The 16,973-nt window shown below is 43.6% G+C and overlaps 2 protein-coding genes across 22 annotated transcripts in view; one reads left to right on the top strand and one right to left on the bottom strand.

Moving 5' to 3' along the window:
- The window catches only part of CACNA1C (calcium voltage-gated channel subunit alpha1 C), a 724,164-nt gene that overhangs the window by 696,939 nt on the left and 10,252 nt on the right, over window positions 1–16,973 (bottom strand). The window lies entirely within an intron of this gene.
- DCP1B (decapping mRNA 1B) overlaps window positions 4,073–16,973 on the top strand; it is a 55,709-nt gene continuing 42,808 nt past the window's right edge. The window contains exons 1-4 of one of the 6 annotated variants that reach the window (XM_034781151.1): window positions 4,369–4,433; window positions 8,266–8,306; window positions 9,002–9,120; window positions 11,769–11,896. In XM_034781151.1, the coding sequence (XP_034637042.1) occupies window positions 11,800–11,896 (97 nt within the window). In that variant the 5' untranslated portion in view covers window positions 4,369–4,433; window positions 8,266–8,306; window positions 9,002–9,120; window positions 11,769–11,799. Of the gene's footprint in view, window positions 4,099–4,175; window positions 4,434–8,265; window positions 8,307–9,001; window positions 9,121–11,287; window positions 11,359–11,768; window positions 11,897–16,973 lie in introns of those variants that run through there. The other 5 variants (XM_034781146.1, XM_034781137.1, XM_034781129.1 and 2 more) reach the window with 5 other exon arrangements.

The following is a 16,973-nucleotide window of genomic DNA, read 5'->3' as shown; positions in this document are numbered from 1 at the left end:
ATCCATACCCCTGAGCAACATACTTATATTGACCTTAACCACTATGTAGATAGCTCTATGTCAGACAGAGAGCTTTCCTGCGGACATAGCTACCACCTTTCGGGGAGGTGGATTAACTACGCTAACAGCAGAAAGTCTCCCATTGGTGTGGTAGAATCTTCACTAAAGAACTACAGCAGCACAAGACAAGCTGACAGTGTTATGTTGTAAGATGTTAATGGCTGCCATCAAGCAGGCCTTTGTTCTCTAGAGGTCACAAAACTGGTTAAAACTTGTGGGTGTGCACTTTTGTTTCAGGCTAAATAGAAGGCGCAATTAATCCCCTTAATGTAGTGAGATAGTTGGAAACAATAGAAGATACTGCCCAAGGCAATGAATCATGTGGCAAGGCCTCATCAGAGGCCAAGATGTTTGGGCTCAGGGGTTCCCTGATCGCAGACACAGGGAGTAAGGAATTGTTTGGCAAGCTGTGTGTGTAAAAGAGGCAAGAAGCCAGGAGAAAACCAATAGGAACCAAAAAGAAAACCAACAGAGAGGGAAAAAAGCAGTTGTGAATGTGGTCCTGAAGGGAGCAGAGAGACAGAGTTCCTTGGGCATGGAATGCACTGGAAAGGCAGGTTTGAGGATTTCTGAGCAAGGAAACTACCTGCAGTTGTTTGTCTCCTCTGTGTACAGGGAAGCAGGACTGTACATTCTTTGTAAATAAACAGGATTGCATCAAGGAATATACCTGACTCCTATAATCAATTTCTCCTCTTAATGGAAACAAACCTGCAAGGCTCTAAACATTGATTAGCCACTCAGTCAGACCAAATGGGCACCAGCAGAAACAATCTTACTAACTTCTGCTTTTATACATTCCCAGAATTCAAAAGGTATCTAAACAATAACTTGTTATTAAACAGTAACTTGATTAAAATGTTGCACAATAACAGACTCAGACCTTCACTGGAATGCCAAATTGTAACCATGAGTGAATGTTTACAATCTGAAAGAACAATCCATTGCAAATCAATTTCTGCATTATATTCTGTCTCTTTTGGAGTTAGGTCGACCAGATTTTTGCAATACAAAATAGGGAAACCTTTTTTAATATTATCAGTAGTATGGGTACCAAAAGGGCTGGGCAGCTGCAGAAGTCAGGTTGAGAGAGCTTAATCCTCCCATGCCTCACTGACAAATTGGGGTAGATAAAATGGCCCATCAGAGGGGATTTGGGGGCAGGGGGATGTCTTGTTACTAGGGAATCCAGGAGGGTTTAGACAGCAGAAAAAATTGAGTTGGTCTACTTGTCACTTGAGCAGCAAGGAATGCCTAATTATCACCCTTCCTCCTCACTGGTTTTCTTCCCATCTTCCTCCTAAAGTTTCCAGACCACAGCATTTCTTTCCCTAGTCCAGGGGTCAGCAACCTACAGCACGGGAGCCGATTCTGAGTGGCATGCTGCTGTCCACTGAGAGGAGGAGGAGGAGGGGCCGGAATGCACCACGCTGTGGGAAGAAACGGGGGAGGGGGAAGCTTGGATGCCGCAGGATCAAGCTTCTGCCTCCTGCCCCCGCAGGGGAGAGCGGTGGGGGGGGGTCCCGGCCCCCCTCCCCGCTCAGCCCCCCCGACCACCACTCTCCCCTGTGGGTCCTGCGGCAGCCAAGCTTCCCCTTCCCCCGCTTCTTCGCACAACGTGGTGCATTCTGGCCCCTTCTCCTCCCCCTCCCCCCAGAGGAGCAGAGCCGAGTGGCAGCGTGCTCGCTGCTCCGTAGAGGACGCAGAGAGAGATAGGGACGGGCCTGGGGGAAGGGGGTGGAACAGGTCATATTCCTCCCAGCCCCCTGCCGTGAGCCGCTCAGGGCAGGGGGCTGGGAGCATCCCCACGAGCCGAGCACCCCAGCCTTCTATCCTGCAATTCCTACACCCACCCCCAGCCCTCTGCCCTGACCTTGAGTTGCCCCCAACACCCAGCCTTCTGCTCTGTATCTCCACACACACCCCAGTCCTCTGCTCTGAACCCCCCCCACCCAGCCTTCTGCCCTGCACCTCCACACACACCCCAGCCCTCTGCCCTGAACCCCCCCACACACCCAGTCTTGTGCCCTGCACGTCCACACACCCTAGCCCTCTGCCCTGACCTTGAGTCCCTCCCAACACCCAGCCCTCTGTCCTGAAACCCCCCACACTCCAGCCCTCTGCCCTGACCTCGAGTCATCCCCCCCACACCCAGGCCTCTGCCCTGAACCCCCCCCCACCCAGCCTTGTGCCCTGCACCTCCACACACACCCCAGCCCTTTGCCCTGACCTCGAGTCCCCCCCCACACCCAGCCTTCTGCCCTGCACCTCCACACCCTCAGCCCTGCCCTTGAGTCCCCCCCAACACCCAGCCTTCTGCCCTGCACCTCCACACACACACCAGCCCTTTGCCCTGAACCCCCCCACACCCAGTCTTGTGCCCTGCATGTCCACACACCCTAGCCCTCTGCCCTGACCTCGAGTCCCCACCAACACCCAGCCCTCTGCCCTGAACCCCCCCCCACCCAGCCTTCTACCCTGACCTCGCGTACCCCCCCAACACCCAGCCCTCTGCCCTGAACCCCCCACCCAGCGGGCTGAGCAGGCTGGCGGCGTAAGATCAGCATTTTAATTTAATTTTAAATGAAGCTTCTTAAACATTTTGAAAACCTTATTTACTTTACATGCAACAATAGTTTAGTTATATAATATACACTTAGAGAGAGACCCCTTCTAAAAAAACGTTAAAATGTATTACCGGCACGCAAAACCTTAAAGTGAATAAATGAAGACTTGGCACACCACTTCTGAAAGGTTGCCTGCCCTAGTCCATGAAACGCCATATCTTACTTACTTTGGACTGATGTTAGGGCACCGGACTGCTTACCTTTGGAGGAAAATGTATTGTCCATCTGTTTCTAATCATGGCTCCTCTCCATTGATTAGCTTCACTTGTATTATTTCATAGCTGATTCAGATGAGTAAGTAGGTCCATAGGTGTATGCTGGCAAATATGAGTACATATAGCCATGGGTGTGTACCCACCCATGTGTGTATGTCCATACATATATATATATGCCCATTCCCATTCAAGTGTGTATGTGTGTCTATGCTACAGACATGTACGGCTTTGTGTGCTCTCTTGTGGGTATTTTTGTGTGTTGATGCTTTGGTGTGTCTGTATACTCATAGGTATGAGTGTACATGCCCATATACATCTATGTCTATGTGTGCCCTGCATGTATTTCTGTGCATATGTGTTTCTGTATTTACATATGCTTATGGGCCTATATTTGCCTATGTTTCTAACTCTGCATTTCCAAGTCTCAAAATTTCATTAAAACAACGAGGAGTTTGGTGGCACCTTAAAGACTAACAGATTTATTTGGGCATAAGCTTTCGTGGGTAAAAAACCATTTCTTCAGATGCATGGAGTGAAAATTACAGAAACAGCCATAAATATATATTGCCACCTGAAGAGAAGAGAGTTACCTTATTAGTGGAGAACTAATGTTGAAGGCCAAGTAAGTAAGGGTGGATGTGGTCCACTCTCAATAATTGATAAGGAGGGGTCAATACCGAGAGAGAAAATTGCTTTTGTAGTGAGCCAACCACCTCCAGTCCCCATTCAAGCCCAAATTGATTGTGTTAAGTTTGCAAATGAATTCTCAATACTTTTCTTGAATCCCCAGCAGCTGGAATCAAGGGATTTTCAAAGACTCTTAACTTGCTTTTAAAAACAAAAACAAACAAAACAAAACAAAACCCCTAAGTCTGTAGTCCTCCGGGTTGTGGAGTAAATCTGTTAAACATGAACCCTGAAGACTCCACCACCAGAAAACAAATAAAAGGAACCTAAAAATTATGATTGTTGAGCCATTTTTATGATTTTGGAACAATTGGGGTTGGCAATACCGGTCTCTCTACACCGCTGGCTACACGTGCCTGTGCATGCGTGCGTGCACATGCCCTCCCACGGCTGCCCCTCAGAAGAGTCTGGATTTCACGCGTGGGCTGTGCGAGGCCGGGCGTTACACGGTGCGGTCCCTGCAGGCCCCGCTCCCTGGGTTACGCACGGAGAGCGCGGCCTGGCCTTTGGTGAGTTTATCTTGTTGCTAATGGCAACAATCCCGAGCAATGTGAACTCTGCGCTCGACTACCGAGTCTGGGTCCAGCACCCTGGCGCGGGTTTGTTTCTCCTCTCAGAGCTCCATCTCGTTCTCGGCTTTAGATTAATCGTGCCCACCCAGCGCGCCGTGAGTGTTGTTGTTGGAGGCAAAATGGCGGCGGTGGTGGCCGGGGCCGCCCTGCTGGGCAAGGGGCTGGACATCAGCCTGGCGGCGCTGCAGCGGCACGACCCCTACATCAGCAGCATCGTGGACGTGGCCAGCCAGGTGGCGCTCTACACCTTTGGGCACCGCGCCAACGAGTGGGTGCGTGAGATGAGATTCCCCCCCCCGGGCCGGGAGCCCCCCAAAGCGGGGGGTAGGGCAGGCAACGGGGAGACCCCACACACACACACACACAGGAGGGGGGAGGGAGCTGGGAGACCCCCCTCCCCCACACATATACCAGTTTGGGGAGGGCAGGCAGTGGGGAGACACCCCCCCCCGACGTGGGGAGGGCACGAAGCGGGAAGACACCCCACACAGACACACACGTGGGCAGTGAGGGAGCTGGGAGGGATGGTGGCTGAAAGTCTTGGGGCTGTATTTCTCTTCTTTAATTTATCAAATTTAATATGCTCAGTTATAAAGGCCCAGGGCCATTGTGAAACCCGAAAGGGGAAAAGAACGGTTTCCGGTTCTCTCCCGCACTACTCTGAAACTAAACACCAAACAAAAGCTGGTGAGAAGATAGTTGGGAGAAAGAAGAGGTGGCCGTCCCTCCCCCATGCTGGCTTGATGAACTTTAAATTCATAGGGGTGTCTATTAAACAATGTGTGCTAAAGCAGGTAACAAGTCCTTGCCCTGAAGAGCATATAGTCTATATGTATATAGTATGAATAGGTTTCAGAGTAGCAGCCGTGTTAGTCTGTATCCGCAAAAAGAAGAACAGGAGTACTTGTGGCACCTTAAGAGACTAACAAATTTATTAGAGCATAAGTTTTCGTGGACTACAGCCCACTTCTTTGGATGCATAGTATGAATACAATGCAGTGCTCTATGGAAAGTGTATTGTGGCTGGAACGCTCTGTGGAGTGGTGTGTGCGTATATGATTTTTGGAAGCACGGCATATAATTCTAGTTTTACCAGTAATGTGGTACCAATGCTCAAGAAGCAGCAAATGTAACAAATCTTCATGATAAGAATACTGTTTATAGACGCCCTGATCTAGTTAAGGATTTAAGTATGTGATTAACATGCTGAAGTCCGTGGGACTTCTTATGCAATTAAAGTTAAGTACATGCTTAAGATCTTGTCTGCATGTGAGGTAGTGTACTGTATGGGTGTGTTGTGTGAGTTCTAAAACTCACTAATGTGTTGAGTTATTTCTTGGTCCATGTAGACCCTGTGGTGTGCACCAAAGATTCCCTAGTGTGCTTTGACATAGTGCTGTTTCTGCAGTGCTGTGTTAAAGCACACCAGCAGGATCTGCATAGAACAAGTAATGCACAACACGTTAGTGGGCTTTAGAACTCAGACCCCCTTAAAGCACATTAGTTACAGCATAGAGAAGCCTTAAGTTATTTCCTAGATCAGGGCCACACCGAGGAACCATACACCGTGAACTAACTTCCTTTCTCTCCTAAGTCTCTTCCAGTTTATAGCACAGTCTTGGATTCATTTGATAGCAAATACAATATAGTTTCAATTGTTATCCTTTCATTTTCATGTGCTAAAACTTCATAAAATTCTCCATTTGTTTAAAATTTTCCACAATTGGTCTCTGCCCAAAGGTTATTAATTTGGGGGAAATTGACAGAAATCATGTCAGCTGTTTTTGAAAGTTATATACAATGAAAAAATACAGCCTAGCCTCTGTGTATTTAAAAAACAAACAAACAGCCAGATTTGTTTTTCGAGAAGAAATTCAAATATGGCTGAACTTTGAAACTTGGCATCAACCTAATCTTTGGTGAGAAGTATGTCCATGATAAAATTTAAAAAAAGTAGTTGGAAATGTCAATATTTAATCTAAAAATTCTGAACATTTGAAAATTGAATTGGACATGCCTAATACAAAATGAGCACTCATAGAGATGGACCATTAATGAAGGTTTTTCTTCCTTAGAAAAGCATTCATTTCAATGCACTTTAATAGCTACTGATTGGTGCCTCCTAGTTAACCTGGTGCACACTCTGTTGAAGAACTGAGCTGGTGTATGTCATTGACAAGCTGAAATGAACAAGCTTTCTCTGCATTTCTTTTCTTTCTCCTTCCCTTCCTCTATCTTTTGTCTGTTGTCTTCATTTGCATATTAAGGACTTTTAGCCAGAAGGAAGCAGATACTATCTAAATCATGTAAGAAAGAGAAAATTAAATAAATAGTTAATGCAGCATTAAGGTTACACAATTAAAATAACAAAAAGACAGGAAATGCAGAAGTTAAGACTCCCAGTTATATATCTTATATGTTTTATGTGTGTATAATATTTTAAGCAACAGATTTTAAAGAAAAGCAGGACTACAAAATACTACATATGTGCAATGCAGTTGTTTTTCTGGAAATCTTTTAACTTTTGCATTTACTGTCTTTTTGTTATTTTAATTGTGTAACCTTAACATTATACGCTGTAGAGCTTTGTGTCTAAACTCTGATCCCTTGATCTCCTCTGTTCAAGTATGCCTATACAGGCTTTTGTTGTCTTCAGTGGCACTCTGCATTGGTGATTGCCTGGGCAGACCCCGATAACAATTAGATTATAGGACTGGAATCTTATTTAAATAGACAATTTTGAGTAAGTCACCCCTCAAACATAAATGTTACGGATATGTTGTTGTTTTTTAAAGGAAGTCCTACAAAACCTAATAGCAATGTTGTCAAGAGTCTTTATTTCAGTAAAAACTTTTTAGATTAAAATATTACACTGCAGTAAGAGAGAGAGGGAGGGAGGGAAAACACAAATGCAATGTGCTGGTAAATGAGGATAAGAAAGTTAAACTGATACTAGGAGGAGGTGAAGCTTACCCCAGTCCATTTTCAAAGTCTGCACTGAGTTACAGGCAAAAAATAAATATTGAAAAGTATATCCGTATATTTTAAAAAAATATAAGACATTAGTAATACAGATGATATTTTTAAAAAAAGATTTTCTTGAGTGTCCCGTTAATATTTTGTCAGACTGAATATGCGTGGGTCAGAGTGTGATAATGATTTCACCTAACCCCTGTGCATACAGCAAATAGAGCTGTGTATGAAAAACTTACTTAAAGTTTTTTTTCCCCAAATTGATTTTTAACTCTGCTGACTGGCTAATGCTGATGGGGTTAAACAGTGATCAAAATTGGTTTAGGGAAACTATGTTTAAGCATGATTTTCAAATGTAACTCTATCTTTGTGTGGACAGAATTTTATGTAGTATTTTTCATCTAAAAGGATCCCAAAGAACGTGTCTCCAAAATGTTTGTTCCTGGACCAGAAAAGCTTACATATTTTAAGCAAGTGGGATATTATGTGTCAAATGGAATGCAGAAGCATAAATGTTCTGGCACTTTCTGACATCCAGTAGATCAGGTAGAGACACTGAAGTTTCTTTTTTTAAATGACAACTCATCAATTATCTTGGTTGACAGGATATCAGGAGAGAAAAGTAGATAAGAAGACTGTGAGATTTTTTTGTCTTCAAAAAAACCAGAACTAAAAATAAAAAAATGCAGAGCTGATGGTTTTCATGTCTTATTGTAAAACCTGATTCAGCTGAAGGATGAAGGGGAACTATGGTGGTTGTAATCTCTTACTAGCAAATCCCTGAAATTTGGTTTAATTATTTCCTCAATGTAACTGTCATGGTCTTTGGGAAAAGGAAGATAGTGGTGGCTTATTTATGGTTGACAAAATAATAGTTCCTGTGCTTCCTATTGCTTCATCAGCAATGGACTATGAATATGGCAGTAAATCCACTTTTCTCCTCTTCATAAGGATAATCCCTTTTATTACTGCTGTCTTTGTTGTATTAATGATCCAATATGTTAAATTCACTATACCAATGTGTGTCTTATGCCTGCTGGTGATACTAAGTGATTGTTTTGTGGAAAACATTGGTTTTCCTTCACCTTATGAATTTTCATTTGAATTACTTGAATGTTTCTTTTATTTTAGGAGAAAACTGATGTGGAAGGAACACTCTTTGTTTACACAAGGTGAGAATGTTACATTTTAATGTCTGAACATAAAATCTATGGAAGTAGAAAAGCCTGCTAAAAAGAATCCTTAAGTAACCACTCTAAATCCAGTCTTATTTCATGGTGAAAAGGAATAACTGAAGTTAGTTTGAAATTGTCAGAGACAATGCAGGGAAGGGACGATTGAAAAGGAGAACGTCACTTTGTATGTGTTCATGTGGATAAGGCATGGAAATGTAATTTAGACCTCAGTATGGATGAATCTGATAAATCTTGACAAAGTTCTATTTAAATATGATGTAACATTTGTCTTTTAGAAGGTTTCAGAACAAAAAAGCTAAATGGCAGAGTAAATAATAGTGCTCATCAAGGTTAAGGAAGTGGCAGGACTTAATACAATTGTAATTGTTTCCTGGATAGGGGAAAGTTCATGCATTTTTCCTTACATTTGCCTCAGTATCAAATTACTTACAATGTGGTTATCATGCATGTTTCACCCCAAGTGTTAAGATATTCTCAGTGGCTCTTTTTTCTAACGGCTCTGGATGTTTGTTTTATTTTCGTGGTTTGGTTTTATATTACATTTGTTGTTTTCTAACTCTTCACCTCTTAATTTAAGGCAGGGTTGTTTGGGGAGGTAGGGAATAATTTAATGGATTTTAAGGCCAGGAGGGACCATTAGATCATTTAGTCTCATCTTTTGTACCACACAGGTATGTTGCAATGCCTTCTCTATTATCTGTGTGCTGGGCTTGCTGTTGATGTGACGAGCAGAAGATCAGGCAGCTAGCAGACATAGGGTTGCAGCTGTTAGGCTTGGGTAGTCGAACAGGTAAGTGGATTTCCTCCCTCCATTTGTTTTTTCTTGAGGATCCATCTAGGAGAAGGATGGGGACCGAGGAGGCAGGAGGTCCCTCTGATTGAGTTGGGAAGAGAGGGATATGGAGGTGACAAAGAGCATGTGAGGCCAGGTGTACAGTGGACCCAATCTTCTACTACGGAGTATGGGAGCTTACTTTGATCTTTAGGCTCCTTCCTACCCAGCAGCAGAAGCCAGTACCAGCACCTCCCCACACCCACTCTTCTATTCATCTGTGTAGAGAAGAACAAGAATGGATGAGGTAAGAGATGCTGTTGTAGCTGCCACTGCTCCAGGAAGGAACTATCTCCTGCGTCTGCTGCTTGTGGCAGGGTCTGGCAGATCAAAGGTGCCTTGCCCACTCCGTAGCAGGAATATGATTCTCTTGTACACTGGACCTGAATTTTGGAGCTGTCTGCAGCTAGCCTCCTGCTTCTAGTCTGTCATAATTGGTGCCCCTCCACCACTCCGGTTTCTTTTCTGGGTCCTGAGAAGAAGGAAGTTGAGGAAGGATATTCACTTAGCTGTTGCAGTGTCTCGGTCTAGTAACTGCAGTCTTTTCTGCTCAGTTCCACCTATATTCTTAATCACAGCACTAAGAGTTAACCCTTTCCTAGCCCTTGCCTTTAAGCAGGAAATAAAGGCACAGGCTGGAAAGTAGAATGAAGACATTCGATTACATAATTAAACTGAAAAATACATGGTTTTAAAAAAAAGAGTTTAATAAAATAAAGAGCGTTACAAAAATGAAAAGTGATAGACTAAAACTATAATCTTTATTTTGAAAGACTACTTCGAGGAGATGTTTCTATCCTAGGGGCTGGTCTTCACTACTGGGAGATCGATGCAGCAGGGGTCAATTTAGCGGGTCTAGTGAAGAAGGCAGAGCACTTTCTGGTCGACCCCGGTACTCCAACTCTCCGAGAAGAGTAAGGGAAGTCGACCAGAGAGCATCTCCTGTCGACGCACTGCAGTGAAGACACCAGGGTAAGTCGACCTAAGCTACGTCAACTCCAGCTATGTTATTCACGTAGCTGGAGTAGCGTAACTTAGGTCAACTTACCCCAGTAGTGAAGACAAGCCCTAAGTGTCAAATATCTGCTTTCTGTTGGGGATGATGCCAAAACAGTCAGAGATATACAAGTCTGGCTATTACCATCAAGTATTCTTTCTATCACTCCCTTCCCTTGTTTCCTTCTCTTCGATAAGGATTTTATTTTCAGTGGATCCTGGGCTCTTAGCAATTCTGAGCAAAAAATGCCAAATACACCAGCATACACAGCACAGTTTAATGTGGTTGGCGTTTTCCAATCTTATTCCCCCATCTAATTATGTTCTCTAGTTTTATTCATTTACAGCATTGTTTTCCCCAGTAATATTATTTAGCACTTCTACATAGGGTGTCTTCTCTCTAGATCTCTTTTCAAACAATAACTAAGTAGTCCCCTTCACATTTTAGTGTCAGTTGATGTTGAAAAGGCTTATAAAGTGTACGTCTTAGCACAATAAAAATCATCTGTTCATACCTGTTGGAAACTGGGGTGGGTACAACTGAGGAAGTCCTTTCTACAGATGATGTAGTAACAAATCCATTCTCACCGCTGTTTTGGAAATGTGAAAATGTCTAGCATTTCAGTTAAATAAAGTGGTTTATTTATCATCTGCGCCTCTTTGTGAACTGTAAAAAAATATCTTTACCCTAAATGTCAAAAATGAGACCTGTTAGGGATAACATTAAAAGACTCTGAGAAATACAACTCTGGCTATTACTATCAAGTATTCTTTCTATCACTTCCACCCTTTGTTTCATTTTCTGTTGCCTCCCTTCCTGTAATGCAGGTTCCTGTGCTTTGGAGTTAATGAAGACACCCGCTGGTGATTACTGTACTTGGCACTTATCCCAAACATTTAGTCAGTGTCTTGTCTATCACTGTCAAACTCGGTTCCAAAGTAACATCTCCTATTAGCATCGGAAGTAGAGTGTGGGATTTCTGCTCTTATGTCTCTTAGGGAGTTTTGAAAATCCCACCTGGAGTGACTTGTATAATTCATTATCTTTGTGTATTAAAAAAAAAAAAAGTAAAAATTGTAATTAATTTTGTTCCACAACTGTATCTCCAATATCCCTTTTCTGCTGCAGTGGGAAAGTGTAGACCAGTTCTGATCCTTGGATACTATGACACCAATGATCTGAGGACAAGTTTAACATTAGTAAGTTATTGCCCATTCCTAAAGTTGTAGGCCTTAGAACTTGCTGTGAATGCAGGGCATGCACAAATAATTAGGATTATGACTAGAGGCTTTGGGACTCAAACTATAGCACCTCAGATGCTGCAGATTGTGTATAAAAAAAACCAATAATTGTGGCCACAGTTATCTATGTCATTTTTCATATAGAGCTTACGGGTTTGAAGAAAGCAAAAGGATTCCACAAAGGAACCAAAAATTCTGTCAGGCTCGAAGACTGTTATTCAGTTTCCTCCCTGGCAACTGTTAGAATTTATAGTTAGAATTTATATAACAACTTCTATTGAAATAATAATTTTGGAGCACTGTCTGACAAAGAAGTGGTACTCATATTTTTCCTTGACTTGCTATGATTTCTGCTTGGTAATTTACAGATCAGCTTCTCCCAGGCATGGCTTCACCATTATGAACAGGCTGAGCATGGAAAATCGAACAGAACCCATCACTAAAGACCTAGATTTCCAGCTGCAGGACCCTTTTCTGCTTTACAGAAATGCCAGATGTGAGTCTCTCTCTTCTATCCATTGGGTAAAGTGTTTGAGAAATAAACTCTTTAAAGCATTCCAATGACTGCTAGTGCATTTAGTCTATGGCTTTCAAGAGCTGACATTGGCTTGTTCAGGAATTGCAACCCAGAGGGGCAAATTTCGATATTTGACATGCCAAATCAAGGGAGGAGTGGCTCTTTTTTTTTCCAAAGTGCCTCTCTTCTTGAGAAAGTAGGTAAACATTGTTAAGCCATTAATCCGTCTCTTGGCTGACAAATAGTAGACTTTATGTGCTAAAATACAGTGTAATATAGATATATGTAGAAATCTTGTCATGCAGTATGTTTTTTTTGAGTATGTCTGAATTGGTATTTGGAAGACTTCCCTTAAGGGGAAGCCACTCAAGATGGGGTGGTATAGCTGATCTCTGATTTCATTGTGTATGCTGGGCAACACTGGAAAAACACTGCCAATTCAAAATGCTGCCTTCTGGTTTGGCTACAGCTCCCTACCCTGTTAGCCAAACTAGTGGGTGTTATTGACTGTTGCTCTCAGGAAGGAAGGCAGGTTTGTCCATCCGTTTTTGGTTGACTGGCTCATTCCAGGCTAGGATCTGCAAGCATTAGCAGTATATAAGGTTCAGTCTTTCCTGGGGTTATTGGAGCCATCTGACTGTCACAAACAAGGGCCAAGAGCTTCCTGAAGCTCTCAGGAGCTAGTTTGCCCAAGAGGCCATTTCAGTGTGTAATTAGGCAAAGCTTGCCTGCAAGAGCCAGTGGTTCAGAAAATGAAGGGTTATGTCTCTGCACTCATGCAGGAGATCTGTACCATGGCACAGGCTTGTCTTCAGGTCCTAAACTTTAAAACAGTTTGTATGGAGTCCTCTGAACCTGCCTTTGTGTGCATCTGAAATCTAGAAGTGTTCCAGTTGGATGTGATAGAACCAGAAGATATGTCATAGTATCTCACCTGCAGCACATTGGGTTATATTCATCAGAGAGACTATCTATTCCCAATATAATTTGAAGCAGGAAAATGCAGCAAGAGGGAGTTCAGTGGCTCTGAATCACTGTGTGGTAGAAATGATTGTGGAAAAGTGAGAACATCATGAACTGTCAATAAATCCTCTACCTTTTGAAAGTATCTGAAAAGCTGAAAAAGAGGTGAGTGGTGGTACTTGAAATTTTCCAGGGAAACTGAAAGTAAATCCAGAGAACATCACCAGGCTGCCCCATGCCTCTACTTGTAGCCATTTAGTAAGATTTTAGAATGGTAAGTAAGGTAGGAACTAGTTATCACTCCAGTTGGTGGATTTTTAAGTTTCTTACCTATATACATGCAAAGTATTTCCTTTATGTTATGTGTATATATCATTGTAAAAATTCCCAGTGGTTTTTGTGTGTGTGTGTGTGTGTGTGTGTATGCTTAAAACTTACATTTTGATCTTAGATTTAAGAAATGAGAATAAGATCTTGTCATTTGTACTAACCTTTGTCTCTTTTCAACGGTCAGAAACAATAATTAATGATAGTGAGAAACAGTCTATTATAACGGTGTAAAACACACTAACATAGAGGGAACAAGAAGACATCCCTGAACACTGTGTTATAGACAAAATGAGCATTATTTGATGGTAGCATAATTCATTAAATTTTCTTCTCAAAATGTAAACTATATATTCCCTGCAAGACATGCCAGAATTTTAGAACTTCAAGATCATAATAGCACCAACTCCTTACAGTTGGTCAGTGCTCAAGCTATTTGTCTCTATTTCTAGATCTGAAGTAAGTCTACCTTCTATATCCCCCTGCCTAGCTCATAGGTCTGTCTGGTTGGGATTCCTGTGTTGGCCACAAGGGAGCTCAGGGCTGCTGATGTTTGTAGTGGATTTTTTGTTGGTTTGTTTTCATGAAAAAACAGACAGTGAAAAGTACAAAGAAGTAAATGACTTGACTTGTATATGTTTCCAAATACCACACATTTCATGAGGTCTCCAGTAGAATTATGGAATTATGCAGTTTTACAACTTCTCAAAGCAGCGAGACCATCCAGTACAAATCCAGACAATACTATATAGATATAACATATTATGTTGGGGGTAACAGTAATAAAATAGGAGAAGACATAAATGAATAGGGAAAGGAGGGACTAGGGTGGGAGGAGGGGAAAAAGAGGAGGGATTAGGTGGAATGAAGGTTTAGCATTCTATGACTATTAGAAAAACACCTTACCAATTAACCTCCAGAAAATAAGAGCAGTCTGCAGTGCTTTCCTGCATTTCAGTGCAGCCTGAAGGGCAATGCACTGAATGCAGACAAAAAGTGTTCCTATAATCGCTTGTGTCATGTACTGGAGAGTGCAGGAAAAGAGACATAGCAGCAGACTCTCGCAGACCCATATGTGGTTAGAAAGAAACCTTATCTCCTTCTCAGCTATATACACATAGATGGGGAACTAGACTGCAGGATAGACAGGATGAGTCACAACCAGAATCATCTGGAGAATGACAGCTGTTGGGAAGCATAGTATTATAGTTACTTATTTATATTATCTTATTTATAGTACTGTAGCACCTAGAGGCTCCATTGTACTAGTAGTTGTACAGGTGTATAGTAGGAAACAGTACCTGACATAAAGAGTTTACAATCTAAATTTAAAGATCAGATGCAACAATTATATTTAACAAACATGTTGAGGGGATGGGAGAGAGAGGACAGGGAAGCAGTGACACAAACATGTTTTTGCATAAATTAGCTGTGCTCATGAATTGGCAATATATGGTTATCCAGAGAATATGAAGATCCCAAAATTCTTCTTTCCAATTAGGGATCCCTTAGCCATGAGAGCCAATACCTTCTTGCAAGCATAGCACTTCGTCTTAGCTTATGCCTCCTCTCTGGTGAGGGTAAGATAGAGAAAGCACCAAGATCCTCATCCACTGTACTTCTAGTATTGTAAAAGTTCGTTCCACCTTTCCATACTATCTTGGGGGTACTTTGGATCTTAGCCAACTTCTTGGGGACCAGGATGCATGTTGAACTCACTGATCCTTCAGATTTGTGCACTTCCTCCATTTCAGAGTTATCTGGTTAACATTCCCTCATAAACTTGTATATCAGAGACAAGACATTGATAGAGAAACTCTCAGCTTCTAGAAACTTAATTCTCCACACTGAATGCCAAGTCCAAATATTGGGACTTTCAAGATCCCTAGAAGATATAGAAGATGAAAGAGCAGCTCGGAGGTTTGAGTTGTGTGGGGTTTTTTTTGTTTGTTTTTTGTTTGTTTTTTTTTTAAATAGAGGTAGTGTTTTGGGAGAGAGGGTGGGTCTTGTTTTTACTTTTTTTTTTTTTTTTTTTTTACCATGACTCAATTATTTTGAACTTGTCAGTGAAAGATATTCTCACTCTAACTTTCAGTTCTTCTTTGAGTGCTTGTTCATGTCGATTCCAATCAGGTGTGTTTGTGTGTGTGTGTGTGCGCACATGCACGTAGCTGGAAGATTTTTCCCATAGCAGCATTCATCGCGTCGGTCCAAGCGCTCCCTGGAGTCATGCCTTCATGGTGCTCAGTATAGAGCCCTGCTGACCTGCCATCCCCCTCCGTTCCTTCTTATCACCAGTGACAGCAGGCTGAAACTTCCCATAGCCCTTGCGTTAGCAAGCGCATTCAATTCCAATTGTTTGTATATAGTTAGTTATCTTAGTAGTTACTAGTCAGTAGTTAGTGATTAGAGTTGTTGGGGGTCTCTACCCCCTTCTGACTCCCCGGAGCCGTGGTATGTCGTGGTCCCCGGGGTTTAAAAACTGTGTGTTCTGCACAAAGCATATGCCAAAGAGCGGGCCACACTCCTCATGTTTACAGTGCCTAGGGGAGGATCACCAAAAGAATTGCTGTAAGAACTGCCGTGAGTTCCGCCCTAGAACTCTTCAAGAAAGGGAGCAGTGGCTTAAAGTGATCCTCATGGAGGCAGCTCTACGCCCCCATTCTGACCCGGCTCCTAACACTTCCTCGTCAACGCAGAGCGCCCTAGCACCATCATCGAGTTCAGTGCCGAGAAAGGACTCGTCCTGGGGCTCTCGGCACGTCACCTCCCGAGGCCCAGCAGAGAGCAGGCACTGGTCTCACTCGCTGGTGCCTCAGAAGAAAAAGAAGCCGGACAGTCGGTCACCTCCGGCTAAATCTAAGGAAGCGACACCCCAGACAGGCCACAGCTCGGAATCCCCCGTTAGAACACCGTTGACTCCTGCTCAGGCGAGGCAGTTGAGTTCAGGCCCCCCACATTCACTGGTTCAGCGGAAGTTTTTGAAGCTGCTCGGGATCTACTGCACCTTACGGCGCCATTCTCGCCCCCTAGGAGGGAGGAACCTTGGGGGCAGGCGATCCCACCCCGCCCCCAGGTGCAGTCAAGAGGGACGCCGGCAATGATGTCCAGGCATTCTCCCTCGCCATGTCCTTCAGCACCAGCCCACTTGGACAGAGAGCTAGTCGCTCCCCAAGCTCTTGACGCTCGAGGCACGGAAGTTCGGCTCCTCCGTGGTCTTCAGTCTCGTAGTCAGAGTCTGACTCCTACCACTCTCAAAGGAGTAGGCGCCAACGATTGAGTTCAAGACAAGACAGGCGAAAATCCACTACAGTGGTCATTCTGGACCCCCTGGGCCTTTCACCAAAGCCAGGGAGGGATCCCAGGACACCACTCCTCAGCGCCTACAGTGGCCTCAGCCACATCCATCCCGCCATCACCCATGCAGCTCGCCTCGGCTCCTGCCCACACACCAACACAGGGTCTGGGCATTAAGGCTGAGGAGGTGGTCAAGGAGGCTGATCCCATGGTGGAGATCCTTGCCTCCTCAGGACCTTCTCGTATTGCCCTACCACATATTAAGATTATTGTGGATACCACCAAGACCCTCTGCAGACCCCAACTTCCTTGTCACCCACTGCCAAGCACAATGAGAGGCGTTATTTCGTACCCTCCAAGGAGTATGAACATTTGTATTCCCATCCACCTCCTGACTCCCTTGTCGTGGACTCTGCTAATTGGGGTGAGTGGCAGGGTTTCCAGGGGCCCACCCCTAAAAACAGGGAGG

Source organism: Trachemys scripta, chromosome 1, assembly GCF_013100865.1.
Source record: "Trachemys scripta elegans isolate TJP31775 chromosome 1, CAS_Tse_1.0, whole genome shotgun sequence".
Lineage (NCBI taxonomy): Eukaryota > Metazoa > Chordata > Testudines > Emydidae > Trachemys > Trachemys scripta.
The sequence above is the reverse complement of the archived record's forward strand: the minus strand, read 5'-3'. Positions and strand labels throughout refer to the sequence as shown.